This window comes from Monodon monoceros, unplaced genomic scaffold (assembly GCF_005190385.1).
Source record: "Monodon monoceros isolate NGI ecotype Baffin Bay Population unplaced genomic scaffold, NGI_Narwhal_1 Super_Scaffold_4, whole genome shotgun sequence".
NCBI lineage: Eukaryota > Metazoa > Chordata > Mammalia > Artiodactyla > Monodontidae > Monodon > Monodon monoceros.
In genome coordinates this window covers 48,046,171-48,070,474 of record NW_021703781.1, presented here as the reverse complement: position 1 = coordinate 48,070,474, position 24,304 = coordinate 48,046,171, and the positions used below count along the sequence as shown (strand labels likewise).

The window sequence follows — 24,304 nt, the reverse complement described above, 5'->3', positions numbered from 1 at the left end:
GGCATGCAGGATCCTAGTTCCCAACCAGGGATCAAACCCATGCCCCCTGCACTGCGAGGGCAGAGTCTTAACCACTGCACAACCAGGAAAGTCCCTTTTTCCCTTTTAAATGTACTTTTTCTTACTTCCATTAAATTTTCATATGTTTGTAATTACGTTCTCTCTTGTGGTTATTAAAATCTGAAGTGTTTACTTAATAGACAAAACCATAATACTTTAGTAGTCAGTCTATCACCAAAAATAAATTTAAAAGAAAAGTAACAAATACATAAAGAACCATCAATTTTTTAAGAGTCAGAAGCAATCTTAGAGGTCACTTGGTGTCTACCCTCCTACCAACTGGAGAATGATGGAGGGTATCTTCCCATCAGACTTGGCTATCCAAGCTAGATGTGAACATTTGCAACCAATTCCTCTGGAAGATAAGAGAATCTCTCAAAAATATCTAAAGGCATCTACATACTCAGCCATCTCCTTCCTTTTCTAAGATAAACTGTTACAATCTCTTTCCTTCAATTGCTTCCTAATCTCAGTTATTCATACCTCTCCTATATGATGAGTCACCTCTGAATCATCTCTAGCTTTTCAATGTTAAATCAGATTGTATTATACTGCAGAAGGAAGATGGCCAATGTGGAAGACTTATGTCTTATAAGACTTATGTTTACATAGCCTAAAATTACATTTTAAATATGAGATTTAAAACCTAGTTTGCTCACATACTGCTACATACCAAATGAACCATTATAAAAGCAAGATAATTATTGGAAATTATCATTCCTATAAACTAAAAAAACCTCTTTAATTCACTGTCAAATGCCAAGCCTTCTCTCCACATGGCAAATATTAAAAAAAAAAAAAAAAAAAAAAGGTAAATAATTACCTGGATTGGTGTTCCAGAAAGAATAATCCTATAATTAGCAGTCAGTTGTTTTACTGCTTTTGACAATTTTGTTTTTCCATTTTTGATGACATGGCCTTCATCAAGAATACAGTAGTTAAATTTAATATTTCTGAAGAAAAACAAAAAATGTTAGCATCTTTTACTATATGTCAGGAACAATATGAAGCCTTTGAGGCAGGAAAATACTAAGTCTCTCTGAATTTGATACTAAGTCTTTCTTTAAAAAAGTTTAATTCTTACCTAAAGAAATCTATGTCGTTTCTCACAACATCATATGAAGCCACTATCAGATTGTGCCTTTTCACCTGATGCTGTAACCTGTATTTAAAAATATGTAAGATTACAAAATGGGGAATCTGCAAAGTTTATAATATGCTTTCAAAGGGAAAACCACAGATGCCATTGTATAAAGTGCTTTCAATCTACCTACTAAGCCCAATATTCCCTTCTGCTTACTCTACATCCATGACCCTGATACCTGAAGGCCATTCTTCTTATGACTTGGCCTTGTTGCTCTAACTCAGTCTGATTAGAAAAGAGACAGGTACCTGACTCAAAATGTGGAGGTCATTTTAACTTTATTTGCCAACACCTCTTCCTTGGAGGCACTCACTATTCCTTCACCATTCCATATTGTGCTGGGGGGTAGAGGGGGAGCTATCAATCACACGTCCTCATAGTCACCAAAGAGATGAAGCATTTTAATCAGGTCAAGCCATTCACAGTATTTTATCCCCTGACCACAAAGACTGGTTTGGGGGCATGACCCAGTCAAGGCCAGTCAGTCATCTCAGGTACTGATATATTCATGATAGGAGAAAGAAGATTTCTGTTTATTATAGTTGCCAAGCTAGGAGAATGCCCATGGTCATCTTACCTACCAACAGTAGACTGAAGTCCAGTAGAGATCAACAGAACAAGTTATACGTGGGGAAGAATAGTAAATTAGATGTACCTGAAGCAAGAATTCACCCCCTGAGATTCTCAATTTAATTAATGAATTTGCCATTTGCTTAAGCTAGTCTGAGCTAAGCTTCTACCACTTGTAAATGGATGAATTCTTTTACAATAAATTCTTTAAGAGTACAAGCTGTTGAGCTGCCTGTGTTCCAATCTTCATTTAATTAGCTGAGTGACCTTCTTGCCAGACCCCATGTCTTAGACTCCTCAGCTGCTGGGAATAGTAGGACCCATACCTCATAAGGTAATTATGAGAACACACAATTTTACCTAAATGTAAATAAAACTGCTTAGAATAATGCCTAGCCAGTAAGTGCTCAATATATGTTAGCTATTATTAACAGAAGGGCAGCAAATCTATGGCCTCATCAGCAATCTATGACCATCCAAGCTTTAAAAGATGAACTGAAATCAGGGCTTTCCTCATGGCACGGTGGTTAAGAATCCACTTGCCAATTCAGGAGACACGGGTTTGAGCCCTGGTCCGGGAAGATCCCACATGCCACGGAGCAACTAAGCCCGTGCGCTGCAACTACTGAGCCTGTGCTGTAAAACCTGCGAGCCACAACTACTGAGCCCGTGTGCCACAACTACTGAAGCCTGTGCACCTACAGCCCATGCTCTGCAACAAGAGAAGCCACAGCAATGAGAAGCCCACGCACCACACGGAAGAGTAGCCCCTGCTCACCACACCTAAAGAAAAGCCCGTGTGCAGCAACGAAGACCCAGTGTAGCCAAAAATAAATAAATTTATTTAAAAAAAAGATGAACTGAAATCAATGATATACCACTCTTCAACATTTGTATTTAGGAACAGAGATGTACTAGTTGATAGAAAGAAGGTAAAACTAATAGAACTCTAGTGTTTCTGTGGTATCAGGGCAACTAGAGCAAGCCACTGTGGACCAAAAAGCATTTTTGAGGAGAGAGAAGAAGAAAGAGGGAGCACTTCGGGAAAGTGAGTAAAAATGAGGATACAACAGAAGCACCTAGAAGATACTATGATCAGAAGACTTCCAAGAAAGGCATAGAGAATGGTTTTGGTTCCTGACAGTTTCCTGGCTCCAAAACTTAGAAAGCCCAACTGATTGTTAACAATGGCTGAAGTCCTTGAATTTTGATGAGTCTCACTGATTATATCTTTATTATTTACTCACCTTTCTTAAATAAGTAAGTTCCTATGTCTGACAACCAAAAAAGCTAACTAGAATTCATATTTAATCGATTTTATTCTTCCAAACTACTTAAAGCAAAAGATAAAACATTTTTTTGTCGTATAGTTCTTACCTTATTCTTTCAGTGGGAGGTCCAGTATAATGCAATGGATTGAGATATTCTCTGGAGCAAAATTTACCTACTTCATCCACCCAATGACCTGTTAATGTTGGCGGACAAACCACCAAGGAAGGAAGTGGCATACATTCTGCCAATTTTGATCTTGCATATTCCTGGGCCCTTTAGACAGCGAAACACAATGAATTAACCAGTTCGTTTAAACTGCTCAGCATCTGAAAGCCTTCTTTTAAAATAACATTTAAAATTACCTGTGACAATGATCTCCTGCTAGAATGCAGATGGACTGTAAAGTTTTTCCTAAACCCATGTCATCACACAGAATTCCATGAAGCTTATACTTATTAAGAAATGCTAACCAGTTCACACCATCCTGAAAAGTTGGGAGAAAAAGAAAAATGATAAATGTGAACAGATCATAACAAATTTTTTCTTGTAAAGAACATGTTTACACAGACCAAAAAATCTGTATTTTTACAGGCAATGAGAAATAAATGGGTATAAGACACTAGACAGAAGAACTGAATTACTAAATCAATTTTTAAACTCTTTAAGGCACATTTACAAGGAATAGTCACTATTTATAAGTATAAAACTTTACCTGCTGATATTTTCTGAGTTCAGCATTGATTGGTACTGGAATCTTGTAATTTTCTAATTTTTTCCCATCTAACAATTGCTCCAAAAAGTGTCGTTCCTTGGCTTTCAACTGGATTAATTCTTCTGACATATTTGGAGGGTCTGGAATGCCTGCCTAAAATTGTTTTTTAAAGTGTATTAAAACTATTTGCTACTATTTATTAATTTTTCCATCCTCAGATTATGAAATCATTTCACATCTTATCAAAATACAAATGCAGAGATAACACAATATTGTAAACCAACTATACTTCAATTATAAAAAATACCAAAAATAAAACATATATATGTATATATATAAAAATGCAGAGAAAAAAGCAATTCAAAAATAGTATGATTTTAAAGACTGGAAGACAAATATTTAAGAATTTGACAGGTATTAAAAGTGCTATAATGAGACTACTAAATAAACACATTTGAGATATTTTAAAGAACACAGCTACAATTTATTTTTTCCAGTACCATGGCATTACTTGATAAAGAGGCAAATAAAATTGTAGTTTATTTTAAGTGAAATCCTGTTACTGGAGCTTCTCAATTTTAGTGTTATGATACCCCAGGGTACTGGTTCTCAAAATGTGGTCTGCAGATCCCACAGGATTTCTAAGACCTTTTCAAAGGGTTATTGACGTCAACTATTTCATAACAAAAGAAAGACATTACTTTTTTCACTGTGTTGACATTTGCTCTGATGCACAAAAATAATGGGCAAAACTGCTTGTGCCTCAGAAAGAATCAAGGCAATGTCACCAAGTGTACTGGTAGTCACTGTAGTATTCCTCACAGCCATCCACCAGCTTTTTTTTTTTTTTTTACTATATATATATATTTTTTTTGCTGTAGGTTTTTTTTTTACATCTTTATTGAAGTATAATTGCTTTACAATGGTGTGTTAGTTTCTGCTTTATAACAAAGTGAATCAGTTATACATATACATATGTTCCCATATCTCTTCCCTCTTACGTCTCCCTCCCTCCCTCCCTCCCTATCCCACCCTTCTAGCTGGTCAACACCAGCTTTTTTTTAAAGTTGGTTTCACTTAAGAATGTCCTTGAGGGCTTCCCTGGTGGCGCAGTGGTTGAGAGTCCGCCTGCCAATGTGGGGGACACGGGTTCGTGCCCCGGTCCGGGAAGATCCCACATGCCACAGAGCGGCTGGGCCCGTGAGCCATGGCCTCTGAGCCTGCGCATCCGGAGCCTGTGCTCCGCAATGGGAGAGGCCACAACAGTGAGAGGCCCGCGTATCACAAAAAAAAAAAGAAAAAAGAAAAAAAAAAGAAATGTAAAGTGAAAGTTAAGAAATGTAAAATTCTCAGAAAAGAACTTCAGTTAAATTCAATTAAAATATATGTTCCTTATAACACCAGAAATAGTATCAGGAGTGAGGTGTGTACACTGAGTCTTAAGATGATTGCATGTTATATTTTCAGGTTTGTTTTTTTTTTGCTGCGCTGCAGGGCTCGAGGGATCTTAGTTCCCCAACCAGGGATCAAACCTGTGCCCCCTGCAGTGGAAGCGCAGAGTCCTAACCACTGGACCGCCAGGGAATTCCCTCAAAAGGTTTTAGAATTAACAACTTTGTCAAGTAAGATAGAAACTAACATTTTAACACATCTAATACCATAATGACAACCATCAAAATGAAGCCTTTCTGCACAGTGCTTTATAAGTAAGAAATCTTCAAACATTTATCCTCATGGACCTTTTAGTAAATGACAACCAGATATAAGGCCATACAATAGGGACATTTCCTAACAACGATTAGGATTCATAAATACTGTTTAGTGCCAGGAACCCTTCCTTTGAGTATCTTCCTCACCCCAATTCCTATAAAAGCAGCAAGAGTTACTAATAGCGCAAGGAATTAAAGCTTCTATCAAAACCACTGGTTTATATTCCCTGAATCCTTGACTGAAAAGTACATGATTCTTCCTATGAAGATGGGACAGAGCAAATCAAGATAAAGTGAAACAGGAATTAACTTGCATGACATTCTTGTTTCTATTGCTGCATCTTCAAACTCATAGCACCTAATCTGCTATTAATCCTATCCAGTGTGTTTTTATTTGTAATTATATCTTTCAACTCAAGAAGTTCAATTTGGGTTGTTCTTATGTCTTCCATTTTGCTCCTCATCACACTCATGCTTTCCCTCTACCTTCTTGAACATATGGAGCATATTTTAATGTCCTTGTATACTAATTCTATTATCTGGGTCATTTCAGGGTCTGCTTCTATTGACTGACTTTTCTCCTGGTTAACTTTTCTTTGGGGGGCAGGATCTCAGTTCCCTGAGCAGGGATTGAAACCTGGCCATGGCAATGAAAGCCTGGAATCCTAACCACTAGGCCACCAGGGAACTCCCTCTGGTTAATTTTCTGATGGGTGCTAAACGTCATAAGTTTTACGCTGTTGGGTGCTGAACTTTTGGGGGTTAAACAGTTTTTTCTTTTGGGGATATAGTTAAATTACCTGAAACCAATTTGATCCTTTTCAGGCTTGCTTTTAAGCTTTATTAAGGTGCGTTCAAATCAGTCTTCTGTCAAGGGTTAATTTGGCCCTGCTACTCAGGCAATATACTTCTAAGGACTGTACTCAGTGCCCTATATGGTAGGTCCTCTGACTCAGCTTGGGGGAAATACCTATTCTTTTTTTTTTTTTTTCTTTTTTTGAAATACCTATTCTTGACCCTGTGTGAGCTCTGGGAATTGTTCCACCTACTCCTTTCTGATTTTTCCCCCCAGTCTCAAACATATTCTCATACATATGCACAGATGAATGAATACTCAGCCTTTGTGTGGACCTCTGGAGCTTCCTCTCTGTGCAGCTACTTCCTCTCAGGTACTCTGCCTTGCAAATTCTACCCATCTTGTCCTCCCTGCACTCTGACTCTGCTAGCCTCTGTTTAGGTTTCACTTCCCTGTCCTATGGTCTGGAAACTCACTCCAGGCAGTAAGCTAGGGCATTTCATTTGTTCCCTTGTTGTTCAATGTCTGAAATCCATTGTTTGATTCATTTTGTCTGTTTTTCTAAGTTAAGGTAGGAGGATAAATCTGTTTTATCATGGCTGGAAGCAAAATATGCATCACATCCTTGTAATTTTCACATCTATCAAAGGGAATCTTATCAATCTTTGCTCAATCTCTAAAGTTCATAATCTCTTTTCTTTGCCAACTTGTTATCAAGTACTGTTATTCTCCCTTAAAAAAAAAGTAGTTTAGACTCTTTATCACCTCACAGTGGATCTGGGCTCTGGGGGCACTTACATTCTAATCCACATTCAAACAGCTATTAAACTGATTTTCCTAAAACACTGCTTTCATCATCTACTCCTTTGCTCAAAGAACACATGATGGTTTCTCATCACTCATTGATTTCAATGCCAAAAAAGACCAAGGGGACAAAGCATAATCAACTTAGTTTACAGATAAGATGATGCAAGGCCCAAAAGTTAAAGGATATGAATAAGACCTAGGAAGCAGAGGATGGAAACAATTCAGGAAATGTCACTTGGGTCTTTTGATACAGTAGTCTAGTATTTTTTTAGTCACGGTGGTTATTTTAACATATTGTGGAAAAAATATTCATGCAGAGAAATATATAAACAAATGTACAGATCAATAAATTAGAAAACAAACAGCCTCTAACTACTGCCTGATTAAGAAAAACAGCCCTGCCATCATCCTACAAGATCCTGTAAGCTCCCTCCCAGTGATAACCCACTCTCCTTTCCTCAAGAGGTAATCATTTTACTGACTTTTCATGGCAGTTTCTTTTTTACCTTTCTTTATACCTTTATCACCTAAGTATGCATCCCATGTACTTTTGCCTATTTTTGAACGTCATAAAAATAGAATCTTACGTTAAGGATTCACTAATTGTCGTATGTATCTGTACTTTGTTCATTCTTATTGCAGTATAATAATCCACAGTTAACATATCTACTCTACAGATAATGAGTAGCTGAGTGGTTTTAGACTACTATAAATAATGGTATAAATAATATTCTTGAAGGTGTGTCTTGGATGTATTCTGAATTTCTCTAGGATATATACCTAGCATAGATTTGATGGGTCATTGGGATGGGAATCTTCAACTTTACCAGATATAGCCAAATTTTTTTTTTTTTTCAGAGAGGCTATCATCCAACTTACGCTCGTATTTTGCTGGTGGAAATATAAAATGGTAGAGTTACTCTGGGAAAAATAGTTTGGCAGTTTCTTAAAAAGTTAAACATGATATGATCCAGTAATTCCACTCCTAAATATCTGCTCAAAAGAAAGAAAAGCAGGCACTTCTCTGGCGGTCCAGTGGTTAAGAATCCATGTTCTGGGGCTTCCCTGGTGACGCTGTGGTTAAGAATACACCTGTGAATGCAGGGGACACAGGTTCGAGCCCTGGACCAGGGAGATCCCACATGCTGCAGAGGAACTAAGCCCGTGCACCACAACTACTTAGCCTGTGTGCCACAATTACTGAAGCCTGTCCTCTGCAACAAGAGAAGCCACTGCAACGAGAAGCCCGTGCGCCACAACGAATAGTAGCCCCTCGCTCGCCGCAACTAAAGAAAACCTGCGCGCAGCAACAAAGACCCAACGCAGACAAAAATAAATTAATTAATTAAAGGAAAGAAATAAAAGCATACATCCACACAAAGACTTTTTAAGTGCATAAAGTGCACGTTCATAGCAGCATTACTCATAATAGCCAAAAGCTGGTAATAAGCCAAATGTCCATCAACTGGTGAATGGATAAACAAAATGTGGTGTCTCCATAAAATAGAGTATTATTTGGCCAGTAATACTCTAAACACACCCAAAAGGATAATACATCCAAAAGGAGCTACTGACATACTACAACACGGATGAACTGCATATATACTTACTTCCTGAATTACAAAAATCCCATAAAAATATATAAGTGGCTAAGTGGAAGGGCCCTGGCTTTTCCCTTGCTTCAAGGCACTTCTATTTCCCACATTGGCCACATATATTATTTCTGTAGCATGAATATACTCCAAAATTCTCCAACTTCAGCCTTCTAGTCTGCTTTCTCCATAATCCAACAAAGACATCATTTGCTTTTTACACTTTCAATTACTATCTTTCAAATTTATCTTTCACATAAACTTCAGAACAGAATCTTTACATAGATGTTACCAGGGATACTTAGGAACAATTCTATTTCTAGAAGAGCATCATTGAATTATCATTCTTTTAGGAACCATAGTTTTTGTTTGTTTGTTTTTTAAATTTTTGGCCGTGTCGTGTGGCACGTGGGATCCTAGTTCCCCGATTGAACCCGTGCCCCCTGCAGTGGGGTCTTAACCACTAGACTGCCAGGGAAGTCCCAGAACCATAGTTTTATTTAAAACACTGTGTTAAAAAAAAATTACCCATTAAAGCATAAAATTCTTAACACTTGTAACATAAACATATTCAAATCTTTTTTTAAACCTGACATGTTCTTTAAAAAGGGTTACAATTACTATGAAGTTACTGAAAACATTAAGTCCATAAACCAAGTATCTTCAACTTACCTCAAGTGGCATGAGTCTAATTAGTGTTGCAAAGCACTGTGTAGCCATGAATCTTACACTGTCCGTCTGATCACTCATTCTTCCCAACACAGGCACGACTAAAAGGACAATATATGGAACAATACCAACATCCAGTTGTTCCATTACACCTGAGTAAGTTATTAAGGAAATTTCCAACTGGTTCCAAGGTAGATGTTTTCACAAACTAAGACCATGACTTCTAAAACAGTTCCTCATTTTCTCACCTGTATTATGAAGAACTGACTGTCCCTCAAGGTCTATGGTTCAACTATAACAGCATTTGTACAATGTTACTCCTTTGTGAACATTATGTAACTTTCTCATGATTAAGAAGATAAAATGATGTTTTTCACCTGAGGAAGGCTGGAGGTAACTTTATTAATAAGACTTTTTTCCATAGAGAAATTCCTACAAGTTTCTAGAATTCCCATACCAAAATTGAGTTACAATTGTAAGCAAGGGAGCACAACTCAGCGTCAAAGATTAATTCCAAATTTCCCACCAATATCTCAACAATCTTAAACTGGACATAGCAGGCCCAGTGAGTTCAGTCCTCCTGTAATCTTTAGCATTTCTGAGCCAGAGTTTCTAACTGATTTGATCTCCACCCGTCTTTCTTGCTCTTATACCGAAATACCTTTCGGGTTATTTCGAGAAAAGAATGTCAGTGGATGCCATACCCTTGGTAAAAGCTCGCCTGTAGGGCTTCCCTGGTGGCGCAGTGGTTGAGAGTCAGCCTGCCGATGCAGGGGACGCAGGTTCGTGCCCCGGTCCGGGAAGATCCCACATGCCGTGGAGCGGCTGGGCCCATGAGCCATGGCCGCTGAGCCTGCGCGTCCAGAGCCTGTGCTCCACAACGGGAGAGGTCTCAACAGTGAGAGGCCCATGTACCGCAAAAAATGATAATAATAATAAATAAATAAGCTTGCCTGTATATTTCTAGTTATTTAGTATATACTTAGTCATTTTCTACTCAAGTAATGAACAAAGCAAACATAATATGCTTATAAGAACTACCTATATCTGATTAATATTAAAAAAAATTGATTATAAACCAAATAAACAGATTAGTTACTAGATAAATAGTTCATGAGGTACATAAAATTTTTGCCTGTAAAAAGATCTCTTAAAATTAATAGTAATTCTTCAGACTTTCTGTGTGAATATTTTCATAATCAAATGTAAATATATTTATAATGTAATAAAAATACACTTCAAAATAAAATCTAAAAAAGTAGGTTTCTTTTTGGAACAAGGCAGGTTATGTGCGTATTTGTTTTTGTTTTGTTTTGTTTTTGCTGCACTGCGCAGCTTGCGGGATCTTAGTTCTCTGACCAGGGATCAAACCCATGCCCTCAGCAGTGAAAGCATGGAGTCCTAACCACTGGACCACCAGGGAATTCCCTGTGCACATTTGAATAAATTTTATTTTAGTCATCCTTAAATAAAATGAATATAATTTCTGAATAGTTTGTCAAAATAAAAAAGGATACAGGCAAGTGCTTCAATTGCACCCTCTTGTTTGATATTGTCATCAATTGCTCCCAGCCATGGAAGAACCTTCTCCAAAAAAATATTCATTGTTTCCATGGTACCTATTTTGCTCATGACGCCTATACAACGAGCAGCCATGTGCCTCACTGCAGTGCTGGGGTACTGAAGGCACATATAAAGATGAGGCAAATGCTGTACCAACTAAAAACAAAAAGTTTAAGATAATCAGAACACTCATTAGGGAATCTACTGTTTAAAATATAACTATAACGGCCCATACTCAGAGGCTCTCAATATTCTAAGTAACTCTAAATCCAAGAATATCTCCAATTACCTCAAAACATTACTGTCAAAACATCCTCAATAAAAATTTAAATCTAAGTTGTTATTATAATGCTTTTAAAAAGAATAGAAAGGTGCAGAACTTCTCCCCTGTTCAATATCCTCTTAGGCATCAGGGAACACTCAATTCTTTCCAAAATTAGCAGGGAACGCATCAAAGGGACTTGCAAAAATCTCCTACTGAGGGTGGGAAAATGACACCACACATCATCAGCCCCCTCCCAATATGGCTTAGTTTTAGGTACATACTTTTTTATTCACTGGGTTGAGTGATCTCGATTTTGTTCTGGGCACTATACTTTGGTAGGTATTTTCCACTTTAACTTCCTGGCTTACCAAAGGCAATATGATCACAAGACCACAACATATCCCATTATTAAATGTCTGCTGCATGGAAGCCAGGATTAATGCTCATGAGATCCAGGTACTTGCTCAACAGACTAGCCTTACAGCTCAGCTGAATGCATGCTGTTGATCACGGAGGGTGAGCATATAAAGGATTCTGCCCTTCTTTACTATGATAAATCCGCAAAATTTAACAAGAATATGCTTTATTACTATATAAACAGAAAAATTTCACTCTTCTCTACTCTCTCCTAGATTCTCCCTCTTATATTAGATGGGAATGGAGAATTGGAGATAGGACCCTTCACAATGTTATAAACTGCAGAGAGCTTCCTATTGCAGTTATACGGAAAGAGTAATACTTTCTTCAATGGAAAAACCAGACAATTAATTCTCTAGTCTATGTTCCTCCTCCCTCTGTTCCAATTTTTTGGTAAGAGATATTTTAACAGTCAAAAAATAAACCCAGGTTCTATCTTTGCCACTGACTAGTTTCATCTCTGAGAGGTAACTTCCTTCTACCATTACATTTATCTTGGAAAGAGGTTTTATTACCTGTACTCTTCCTTTCCTAGACTATATTATTAAGATGGTATAGATGAATAGGGATGCGGCTTTCTTTCCTGTTTACACCTGGCTTCTGTGTCATCAGAGCCCTGTCCCTACTGCCCTGTATTCTAAGCTCCCAGAGTGGGTTTTCTATCATTCATGCACCCAGCTCTGCCTCAAAGCCCATAAGAGTTGAGTTGTCAGGAAAGAAGGAATCTAGATATAGCATATAAAAGAAAATGCAATTATAAGGGATGACATCAAAGTTGCACTTTTCATTCAAGCCTTAAGTCTAATAAGACTACTTGTTTTACTAGAAAAAAAAACTACACTTGCATTAGTTAGTTACCAAGGGATGAAGCTCAGAATCCATTGACACTGCTGCTGTTTCAAAAACTTGCAGAGAATTCACCAGTTCTTGGGCAGGGCCATCTCCCTTTTCCAGGAGGGACTTTCCATCTATTAAAACATATTGATTTAAGTGCATATTACCTTGCAAATAATTCTGTAAAATCTAGAGCCCACAAAAAGTTTTAGCACTCCCCCAGGTATTGTGGGAGAGTCTATTTTGCTTTATAATGTAAAATGAAATACCATGCCCTTAATTTAACTGCTGAGGTTACACCTAAAGCAACTAAAGATGTTTAACATAATGATCCATTTCAAATATCTGTTTCTAAATATGTAATAGAAAAAGTAAAAAGCAAAAAGTATGCAAAATGACATGAAAATAAATTAAATGCTTTTACCAACCTTCCATTTAAAAACTTACCAGCTGGCCTGGGATAAACAGGTATAGGCATTGTTATTTTATAAGGACATACGTAATGGATATATACTGAAATTTGTTTAAAATGCAACTCGGAAAAATATGTACACACCAAAATTATTTATGTCGATTGTATTCCTCAATGGACCAACCATAGCATCCCAGAGATGTGGTAACTTCACTGCCATTTCACCACCAAAATGCTTCACTATAGTTGTCAAGGCAAATTCAGCTCCTCTCCGTTGTACCAGGTAAGGCTTCTGGGCCTAAAATTAAATGTTAGTTGAAAACGAAATTTGAGAAAAAAGTATAATGCATTTGAAATGTTATTAAGATAATTTAAAAGTCACTGCCTAAGAATTCACAGTGTTACCATTAACTAATTAAGCAATTACTGGACATATTTACCATAACTATAAACATTTCTCAATAATTAAACTTACATGGGCATTAAATCCCTAACTAGATTTTCACATCCAAAGTAAAATACTTTCGGGGGGTTGGAGATAAGGAATAGACAAATATGTGCTGTCTCTAGAGACAGTTCTAAGTAACATGTTTTTTTCTTCTCTCCACCCCAAAGAAACAGGTAGAGAGAGGAAAAGGAGATAAAATGATGGGCCCTTATTTATATTTGCTTAAGGGATAGAATATGAGCATCTATTTAATTTAACCACAAGATTAATAACCTCTTACTTAGCAGTAATTTTTTTTTTTTTTTTTTTTGCAGTACGTGGGCCTCTCACTGTTGTGGCCTCTCCCGTTGCGGAGCACAGGCTCCGGACGTGCAGGCTCAGCGGCCATGGCCCACAGCCCCAGCCGCTCCGCAGCATGCGGGATCCTCCTGGACCGGGGCACGAACCTGTGTCCCCTGCATCGGCAGGCGGACTCTCAACCACTGCGCCGCCAGGGAAGCCCAGTAATTTAATAATAATTAAATAGAAAAGAAACTGTCCCCCCAGAAAGATACATATATATTTTTAAATGAAGGAACTATGTAAACCATGTAAGTATAAATATTAAAACAATAAATTTTTGATTAAAATTATGGGAAGAATATAGATAGTGAAAATTTTAAAAGAAATATACACAATAAGCTAAGATTTTGGTTTAAAAAAAGAAACTTAAAATAGGCCTATACTTTATAGAAATATATTAAACACATGTCTTTTAGCATTGATAGTTTATAGCTGAACTCAGGTTAAGTTCCTATGTCTTGCAACCAAAAGAGCTACCTAGAGCATTCATTCCATTGTTAACAATCTGACTGTAAGATTTTCCAAAACCAAACACTTTTTAAAATCATCTTTAAAGAAGACTGTACTGTAGAATAAGTAGACCAATGAAACAGAATAGAGAGCCCAAGGAGATCCTTATATATACAAAGCATGACATAAAACAGAGGTGCCATTATAAACCAGGAAGGAAAAGATTCAACGGTGGGATAAACTGGCTGTTCATGTGGGCAAATAAATTTAGATCCCTTCCTCCCTCACATCACATAGTTAATAAATTCCAAGTTGACTAAAAGTCAGATAGGTAAAACTTTGACATGTATAAACTTATCCTCTGAATATCAACAGCAATTCCTGACACTGATAGGACTGGGAAAAGTTAGCTTTCACTATTACTTAACATCTCTGTAGTCACTGTTACAGGAATTAGTTTATATTCATGAATGACTCTTGTACCCACTACTGAGAAGGTTTCTTGCCTAGGAAGATAATCATCAAGTTAGGCTGGTAAAAATAATAAGAGGCATGAGAAATTTGAAGAAGTTTTCAGTTTTTCTGGACCCTGTTGCTGCAGTACTCCAAAAAGTTATTAGCCCCAGTTCTTTCACTTAAAAATATTAAAATACAATTCTAGAAGCTGATATGACAATTTAGCTCTCAATCTGTAAGATATTTGTTTTAAAATCAGAGTATTCAAAGAAAAAAAACTATTTACCTCATCAAGTTCAACAAGGATATTTCCACTACCTCCTGCAGGAAGATCTGCTATTTGAGCTTTTACTGCTTTGGGGGTAGGACCTCGCCTACTTGTGATAGCAAAAGCAGCTTTTTGATGCCTATAGAGTGTAATTATACCCCTGTGCTTGGTGACAGTATGATGCATTCCATCTTTTTCAGAGTTGGGTCCTATTAAGGAAAAAGGTTAAATAACTTTTAAAGCATAATATAGGTGACCAAATGTTTCCTGCTCCAAAAGAGATACAACACATTTTAAAATTGTCTTTTAAGCCTCAATTTTTATAGGCCAATGATATTTTCTTTAGACAATGAAATGGTAACAAAAATCAATAATTTATAACATTGAATGTTTTAATATTTGCATAGGACCATACTTAATACAACCAAATTTGCAGCATCATATTAACAACAAGAAATATTACATGCAAGAACGAATGTACCTTCAGTTAAAAGTACATTAATTCTTTAAAAATGAATGCTTCCAGGCATAAAAAGAAACATTAAAAAAACAATTCAAGTAAGTTTTCTTTAAAAAAAAAAAAAGTCCATAGTTACCATGAATTCAGAAACACCAACCACTGCAAAATATTGCTGCCTCACATAGCTCTCAGGGACAGGGATGGGGGGAATTTAGGACTAAGGTATGTGAAGAAACATTGGTCCTTGAGATTAGCCTACAAAGAGCAGTTACTTTCCATATAAATTTTCTGGATGAAAATAGAAAAGCTGTTTAAGCATTATTTGCTAAAGGTAACAGAGCCCACTTATCTCATAAGACATGTACTAAATTAGAGAAACCAGAATTTTACAGGAAGAACTTTTATTCACCACTGGATATAATTAAGTTTTCTAGCTCTGTTAACAGTAAACCCTATAATTATGGTCTTGAAAGAGAAGTTAAGGGTTAACACCTGTCTCATAGAATCCAGTCATTTTATATATCAGGTCTTTTATGAATAACTTATTTAAGTTAAGAGATTGTGATTTTATTAGCAATATGTGCAAATTCTCTCAAAATGGGAAAAAGCTCCAACATAAACTGGATTTGTGCTTAAATTATACCTGTGACTATAAACAAATTTAAATGGTTAATTCTTTCTCTACCCCAAATAAAACTTTAGATATATACCTTTAGAATTTTCCTGGCCACTTTGTGTTGGTACTGGACACGTGACAGAAGGAGTTAGATATGGGTCCACACAAAGTGAGCTACAGAGATTTTTAATAATTTTTGAATTGGGACAGGGCGTCCTTCTTGTGCACTGCTGAAGCAGTTTGGCTATGCACTGAGCCGCGTAGTTCTGCACTAGAGTATTCTCTTCTTTTTTAATTGTCTCCATTAATGGTTTTATAATAGGATTTAATTTCTCCGGAAGTTGCTGCAAGCTTACAACTGCACATGCAGCAAAAGTATGCACTCTCAACTGCAACACCTGCCACTCCTGGTTGGTCTCTGTAACGGTCATTTGGACCTGCTGTCGTTTACTATCTAACTGCTGTAACACTTGAAGATTTAAATCGAAAGATGATGTGACTTCATTAAAAACAGCAGTGACCTATTAAAAAAGAGAAATCAAAAATCATTAAGGACATCAACCCCAAATAGCCTGTAAACTCCTAAAGGGCAGACAACAAACTTTGTTTCAATTTTAAGTTCCATGATATCTAGTACTATTTTAGTATTCAGTAAACTAAATAAATGTCTAAAACCTTCCAAGTAAACTTTATTTTATTTTTTATTTATTTATTTTTTTGTGGTACGCAGGCCTCTCACTGTTGTGGCCTCTCCCGTTGTGGAGCACAGGCTCCGGATGCGCAGGCTCAGCGGCCATGGCTCACGGGCCCAGCCGCTCCGTGGCATGTGGGATCCTCCCGGACCGGGGCACGAACCCATGTCCCCTGCATCGGCAGGTGGACTCTCAACCACTGCGCCACCAGGGAAGCCCTAAACTTTATTTTAATCTGACTTAATTTAACATTAGTATTATATTGTTTAAGAAAGACAGTTTCTTGAGAGACTTATTATATCTAATAAGTTTGAGTGAAAAATCACACACAATACCCATATAGTACTTTGGTGAAATGAGAACGCTGTAAGCAAATATAAACCAACAGTTAAGAGAGGATGGTACAATAGTCATTAATTATTTAATTACCAAGAGCTGCTTAAAGCTGTAAGACTGTGGCATCAGACTACTTTACAAGCCCCATTAAAAGACTGTTCAATACATCTTCTTAAAACAACTTTATGAGATATAATTCACATACAATACACTCATTTAAAGTGTACAATTCAATGGTTTTTATTATATTCAGAGTTGTACAACCATCACCACAATTTTAGAACATTTTCATCACCCCCATGTAACCACTTATCTACTTTCTATCTTTATAGATTTGCCTATTCTGGACATTTCATATAGATGGACTAATATAATGTGTAATCTTTTGTGACTAGATTCTTTCATTTAGCATAATTCTTCCAAGGTTCACTGATGTTGTAGCATGTATAATTACTTCATTCCTTTTTTTGCCAAATGATATTACACTATATGGATATATCAGTTGCATTTTTCCATTCATTAGTTGATGAATGGATGGGTTGGTTCCACCTTTTAGCTATTACGAATAATGTTGCTATGAACATTTATGTACAAGTTTCTGTGCACACATTTTTTAAATTACCATTTAAAGACTGTGTGATGGATTACACAACAAAAACAGTCTTCTTGTTTGATAGGTAACTGCAATCATAAAGGGGCTCCATAAATCCAATCTGATCAATGTTGGTCAGAAAAGCCTGTAACATTAAAGAACCTACCTTTTTTTTTAATGGAGAACCCAATTTTTCAGACTTAGAAATAATCAATTCCCTTATGGACAAGACTGATAATGCCAACCTCTATTATAAAAAGCAAAATAGGCACACAAATAAGATCTTCTTTTATCATTATAAAATACCAAAGACTTTAAATTGAGCTGTATCTGCTTCATCTTGATCTGTTCTCTACAAAGGAACATGATCACATACCACTTCTAGCTTATACTCTCCACTTTGCTTTGTCTATTTTATGTGTTCAAGCTTTGCATAAGATTATTTGAAACAGGTTTCATTACTAAAAGTTTAAAAACATTGTCCTAAATACACTATGCTTCTGTCAATTTTCAATGATTCTTGGCAACTTAGGAAAAGCTTTCCAATTACCCCAAATTCATTCACTCAACAAATATTTAATGAGTAATACTAAGAGATGAGTATCAATGTCTTCATACACTCAAAAAATGTTGAGAATAATGTGGGAGACAGATACATAAGTAAACAAGACAATGTAACATGAAACTGAGGTAAGTGCAAGTTGCTGTGGTAGCACAAGGACAGCTTAACTCTTCTTAGAGGAGACAAAAGTAGAGAAGGCTTGCCAGAGGCAGTTAACACTTATGCTAGGTTCTTAAACAATGGATAAGTCTGGAGTTATGGGGACATCTTGGCAAACAGAGTGAGGTAGGGAGTGCAAAGTGAGGCACTGTCCAAGGAACTGACAACAGCTTACCACGGCCTGAGCACAGGGCGATGAAGGAATGTCAAGAGATGAACTTGGGATGAGCATAGAGGCTGGAGGGTAGGGAATTTCTGGCAAAGGAAAGAGGAGCTCAGACACCAAAGTGAGAATGAGTGAAGCAAAGAAAGTGGGTGAGGGTGGTGTACTTCTGCAAGAGAATAACTAGGCTTAAGTGGAGGAAGTTTGAGAATAATGAGGAGAAAAGAGATGGGGAATTTAGAGAAGGTGTTGAAAGTAAGAAAAAAACTAAAATCAAGGAAAAAGAAAATAATGTTTTTAAGTAGGGGAGGGATGTGTTCAGAGTGGCACTAAGAATTTTATTAGTGTGGCACAGCAAGCAGGATGGAATGAACCAGAGACTGCCTGGAGCCTTAGAGATGAGTCAGGACCTAGTCATAAAGTACTAAGGCCTTTGACTGGGTTGTGGTGATGGAAACAGAGAAAGGATAAACATATGAAACTTTCTGAAAGGAAATGTTAAGATTTGAGACTGTGCTTAAAAAGGGCTATTTTCTGTTAAAAAATAAATCCCAATTTTGGTTGTGTTAAGTTTGAAATGATAGTGAGATATACAAGCAAAAATGCCTAATTGAAGAACATAAAAGATCAAGAGAAGATAGCACAGTACATGGTTAAGAACTAAATTGTGAGAATGGTGACAGACAAAGGAAGACCTTCAGGAAATGCCTATATTTTGCAGGTAAGAATAAAATAGGGATGCAAAGAAAGTTACAAAGAGCAGTGGCTCTTAGCCAAGGCCAAGACTAATCTTTTAAAATTGCTCTTCCCTCAAATATGCTCTTCTAGAGACTCTGATATCCCAGGTCAAAACCACTGGACTAAGGAAGCTGATGAAACAGAATAGGAGTTTCACTGGGGAGCGAGAGGTTTGAATAAGAAAAGCTTTAAGAGTCCATGTAATAGCTTTAGAAAGAAATGTTGTCAGAAACAGTAAGAAGGGAACCCAGACCTTAAAGAAAATTTGAGGTTTTATTCCAGGAAGGCAAAATATGGGGGAGGGGAGGCAAAAAGGAGAAATTATAGAAAAACAACAATCAGAAAAACTCAGAAAAAAAATTGAAGCAATTTTAGCTTTTTTTCACAGGTGAGAACAAAAAAAATTTCAACTATATTATTTTTTCAATAAGAAAGGGGGATAAGAAATGAAGCATGCTCTTTCACAGCAATCAACACAAGTGAAGCAGCTGAGTTTCTGGTTCTTTAACTCATAAAAGGAAGAACTCATTTACACCACCTAACCTCAAAGACTTACTAAGTACAAAGATACAGTAATCAAGACACTGGTGCTAGCATAACAGACAAACAGACTGAACAAATAGAGCCCATATACAGACACACACTTACATTTCAATTAATTTTTGACAAAGGTGCCAAAGAAATTCCATGGCGAAAGAAAAATCTTTTCAATAAATGATGATGGAAAAATTAGGTATCTATATGAAAAACAAAACGCAATCTCTACTTCACACTATATATAAACATAAATATGGATGATTGAACAAAAACTAAAACTACAATGCTTTATAAGAAAATGTGTGTGAATAACTTCACCACTTGGAGATAAGAAAAGGTACCTTAGGTCACAGAACACAATAACCATAAAAGAAAACAACTGATAAACTAGACTTCATCAAACTTAAAAATATCTGCTCATCCAAAGACACCATTAACAAAATGAAAAGGCAAGCCACACAGTGGGAGAAAATATTCGGAAAGCATCTATCTGACAAAGGATTGGTATCCAGGATATATAAAGAACTCCTACAACTCAATAATAAAAAGACAACCTAATTAAAAACAGACAAAAGATTTGAACAGACATTTCAGAAAGGAAGATCAACAAATGGCCAATAAGACATAAAAAAGTGTTAAACATATTAGTCATCAAGGAAACACAAGTTAAAACCACAATGACACTATCACACAACCACCAGAAAGGCAAAAATTACAAGGAGTGACCATCATCAAATGTTGGTGATGATGCAGAGCAACCAGAACTCTCATATATTGCTGATTAGAAGGTAAAATGATACAGCCACTTTGGGAGAAGTGCAATTTTTTATAAAACTAAATAAACACCTCACCCTATGACCCAGCAATTCCACTCCTATGTATTTACCCAAGAGAAATGAAAATATGTCTTTAAAAAACTTGTACAAAAATGTTTATAGCAGCTCTGAGCTAAGAACTTGGAGTAGCCCAAATGTTCATCAAGCAGAGAAGGGCTTACACTAATTGTGGTATATTTATACAATGAAAGAAAACTCAGCAATAGAAAAGAATGAATTAGTGATACATATAACAACATGTATTATTTTACAAAACATCATGCTGAAAAAGATCCTTACACCAAACAGCACAGAGTGTATGATTCCTTGTATATGAAATTCTAGAACAGGCAAAAGTAATCTATGGTGAAGGAAAAACCAGAACAATGGTTATTTGAGGGCAGGGGATTGACTGGGAAGTGTTATGGCACTGTCTGTATCTTGATAGAGGTTTGGGTTTCATAGGTATTTGCTTCTGTTAAAATTTATCATATGTTCCATTGGAGATTTGTACAATCCATAGTACATAAGTTTTACCTCAAAGAAGAACAAAAAAACATAACTCAATTTTAGTTAATGACACAAAAAAAGAGAAAAAAACATAAAAACTGAATTTTAGTTTAAGTGTACTGATATCTGTCTGTAACTTACTTAAAAATGCACCAAAAATTAAGAAGAATTAATGGTTGAATAGAGGGGTAGAGAGTTGCATATATATGTGATAAAGCAAATTTAGTAAAATGTTAACTGTGTAATCTAGTCGGTAGGTATATGAGACTTCATTGTGTAATTCTCTTATGTTTGAATATTTTCATTGTAAGTTGGCAAAAGGGAGGAGAAGTACTCAAGAACTTAGAGAATCAATTTTTTCTATACTCTGCCAGTCTTAAGCAAAACTGAGAAGTGACAAAAATGTAACAGTTTTTTCTAATAAAGGTATATTGGTTTGTCAAAGCAGAGATAAAAAAAAAATCCCTTCCCCATTCTCTTATTTCAAGGAAAATCAAACAGTGAAATAACCTTCCTAAAGGGTAGTGATGACAGGCTACCAAGCCATAAATAGATTCAACAAATTAATGTTTTTGTGGTAAACATGACATGACAAAGTTCTTATCCTTATTTCATGCTCTAAAATTAAGAAGGTTACTTCTTTACTCACCAGGTCATTAGCTTGATCAATTGTAAAAACACTGTTGTTTACTCTATTACCAACTTCAATATGTGCATCAGCTAATGATGAAATAAGCTGTTTACACTCATTCTGCATTCGTGTGAATGGAACGGCAATTTCATCATAATATAAATGTTCTGAAAGGATATCAAGTAAACGTGGCTGCACAGCTAGGGTAACAGCTCTACACTCCTAAAATATAACAGACAACAAATATTCAGGGCAAATATGCAAACATAATTCTAGAAATGCATAAATCTTCGCTTGCAAACTACCAAGTCTAAATTTCTATTGATTTTGAACCTATATTCTCTTATCTCCCAGAACAACATAGTTATTAGTTGCACAGAGAAAAGGTATCACACCCAAACTACTCTAAAATTTTAATATGAATGACTATAGCACATGCACATGGAACTATTACAATTCCATTAAACTTTCCACTTAATTACTCTTACTTTATTCTGAATTTATTCCAAGTTTACATATATATTATATACCACAGATTTTAAAATATACAACTGTAAAAAGAAATCAGCCAGAAAAGAACACTTAGCATGCACTAAAAATGTTATTTAAAAACTCATTAGATTTCTTAACAGTTGAACCCACAGCTTCACATGCCATACTGTAGAAATGGATATATAATTTAAAGGCTACTTACCTGCCCCCAAATTTAACTAACCCTTCCCACTCTCTCTGGTTGTTGCCTGCCCCAACCAGAGGGGGAATGACCTCAGTGGTGAGCCATGAGGGGTTCTGTGGGATCTGGGTGATCAGCCTGGGCTTCACAGAGTAAGTCCAGAGAAGCTCTGTGAGGGTCCAGAAACCGAACTGTCAACACTTGCTGCTGAGTCTGAGAGGCACAAAAACACAGCATCACTGCCTCTCCAGCACACCGAGTCCTGCCTAAAAACAGATGAGCCTTGCTTCTTTCCAGAGGCAAAGCTGGGGTTTCAGTTGCAATAGAGCATGGCTCAATTACTTTTAGACACAGCTCTGACAAACTGCTAAGAGGCAGTAACAAGCAGCTCTCACAGCAAGTGCAGACAGTTAAATTTCCAGAATTCCAGTCAATGGAATAAACAAAGCCAGCAGGAAGTTTCTCTGATTTACAGAAGCAAGTCTTACACAAAATCATACGTCTTACTAGAAGTTAAAAATTAAAGGGGCTGTAAGGGAATGGCTTATTTGGAAACATAAAGATTTGGGTTTAAATGTGGAGATTTTATTCTTCCTGTGACCAAAAATCTGCCCTTGCTACTAGTCATAAAAATGGATTTCTATCACTCAAAGCCTCTTATCTTTTGTAGTTCTCAAGTACAAGACAGGGGGTTCTAAGAAAAAAGTCTAGGGTTAAAGGCAAATGAGAAACAATATTGCAATATAATTTGAATACTTTTCTATAAATGTTGGATCTTTATACAGAGAAAATTTTCACTTTTCTGTTTGTAAAATATAATGAAAATAATCCTAACAGCTAAGGAAACTGGTTTAAATTGTCTTCATTTATTTTTGGGCAAAATCTTACCTTCTGTAAAGCAGCCCATTCACAGATTACCAAAGCTACACTAATTCTCTGTAAGGCAGATTTGGAGTTCAAATGGAAGAGTAGTAACTGGCCAAGGGATTCAGCTGGTTTAATTTCTTGGGTTACCACATTTACACCTGGATCACAAATACAACAACAAAGTGCTCCTAACAACCTAAGAGGGAGAAAAAAAGAAGTTACTATAGAATTGCTTGAAGTTTCCCCTATTGAAGCTATAACTTTTCCCAAGGAAGACATAACTCCTATCTTATCTTCATAAAAATATATAAATCTTACTTTTAAAACTTCAAAAAAATTAGAAACTTTTTCTTATGCTTTAATTTTTTTCCTACTCTGTAACTAGTGTGATGGAGCAAAGACTGACAGACACATCAGAGGAATCTTTTGGTTAAATGACTTTTGAGTTTATGTATACTTACTTGGCTGCCATCATTCTAGCCCGCATAACAACAAAATCCCTGGTGGCAGGGTCTTCCATGATGGTGTCTGCACCTGCAATGTACTCCTGAAGTACTTCTTTACTCTGGCTTTGGCCTTGACGCACCTTACCACCTGTTTTTTCCTAGAGGGAATAAGGGGGAAGAAAACAATAATTAAAGATTAACCATTAAAATTTAATAGACAACATCAAAAACACTCTCATTTGTTATAATCCCAGCAAAATACAGTTCTTTTCACAAAATTTTAATGGATAAAAATTGCTATGCATTTTGTCAAGGTTCTAATGATATAATTTTTCCTTATGTTACAATAATGGTATCATGCTTATAATAAAGCAATACAGATTTCTTACATGGTTACTGTATTAATAATTATGAGTTGAAAAAAATAATAATAATTATGAGTTGAACATACAAATACATTATGTCCCTCTACACTTACCTTGGCTCTAGCTTTTACTTCAAGCAGCATATTTAAATCAATAGGTAAATGAGAAGGCTGCATCATTAAGCAAAGCCAAGCACCCATCCACGGACAAGCAGCTGCTACCACATACTGAACTGAAGCCTTGCTCAACAATTCCATCCAAACCTGCAGAATGAAAAGGGAACAAGAAAGTGAAATTTTTCTAGCAAGGCCTAAAAAAACCTAATACTTTTAGGGATACTGAATCAAAAAAAAAAA

The 24,304-nt window shown here is 36.3% G+C and overlaps 1 protein-coding gene across 2 annotated transcripts in view; it reads right to left on the bottom strand.

Annotated features, from left to right (window-relative positions):
• BTAF1 (B-TFIID TATA-box binding protein associated factor 1) overlaps positions 1-24,304 on the bottom strand; it is a 92,852-nt gene that overhangs the window by 11,542 nt on the left and 57,006 nt on the right. For both annotated transcript variants that reach the window (XM_029245212.1, XM_029245213.1), the window contains 15 exons: positions 24,062-24,211; positions 23,599-23,741; positions 23,159-23,333; positions 21,616-21,819; positions 15,957-16,383; positions 14,805-14,995; positions 12,967-13,120; positions 12,435-12,544; positions 10,849-11,050; positions 9,335-9,483; positions 3,759-3,911; positions 3,409-3,530; positions 3,152-3,319; positions 1,145-1,222; positions 884-1,013 (listed from right to left, as the gene is read on the bottom strand). In XM_029245212.1, coding sequence (XP_029101045.1) covers positions 884-1,013; positions 1,145-1,222; positions 3,152-3,319; positions 3,409-3,530; positions 3,759-3,911; positions 9,335-9,483; positions 10,849-11,050; positions 12,435-12,544; positions 12,967-13,120; positions 14,805-14,995; positions 15,957-16,383; positions 21,616-21,819; positions 23,159-23,333; positions 23,599-23,741; positions 24,062-24,211 — 2,556 coding nt within the window. The remainder of the gene's footprint in view (positions 1-883; positions 1,014-1,144; positions 1,223-3,151; positions 3,320-3,408; positions 3,531-3,758; positions 3,912-9,334; positions 9,484-10,848; positions 11,051-12,434; positions 12,545-12,966; positions 13,121-14,804; positions 14,996-15,956; positions 16,384-21,615; positions 21,820-23,158; positions 23,334-23,598; positions 23,742-24,061; positions 24,212-24,304) is intronic.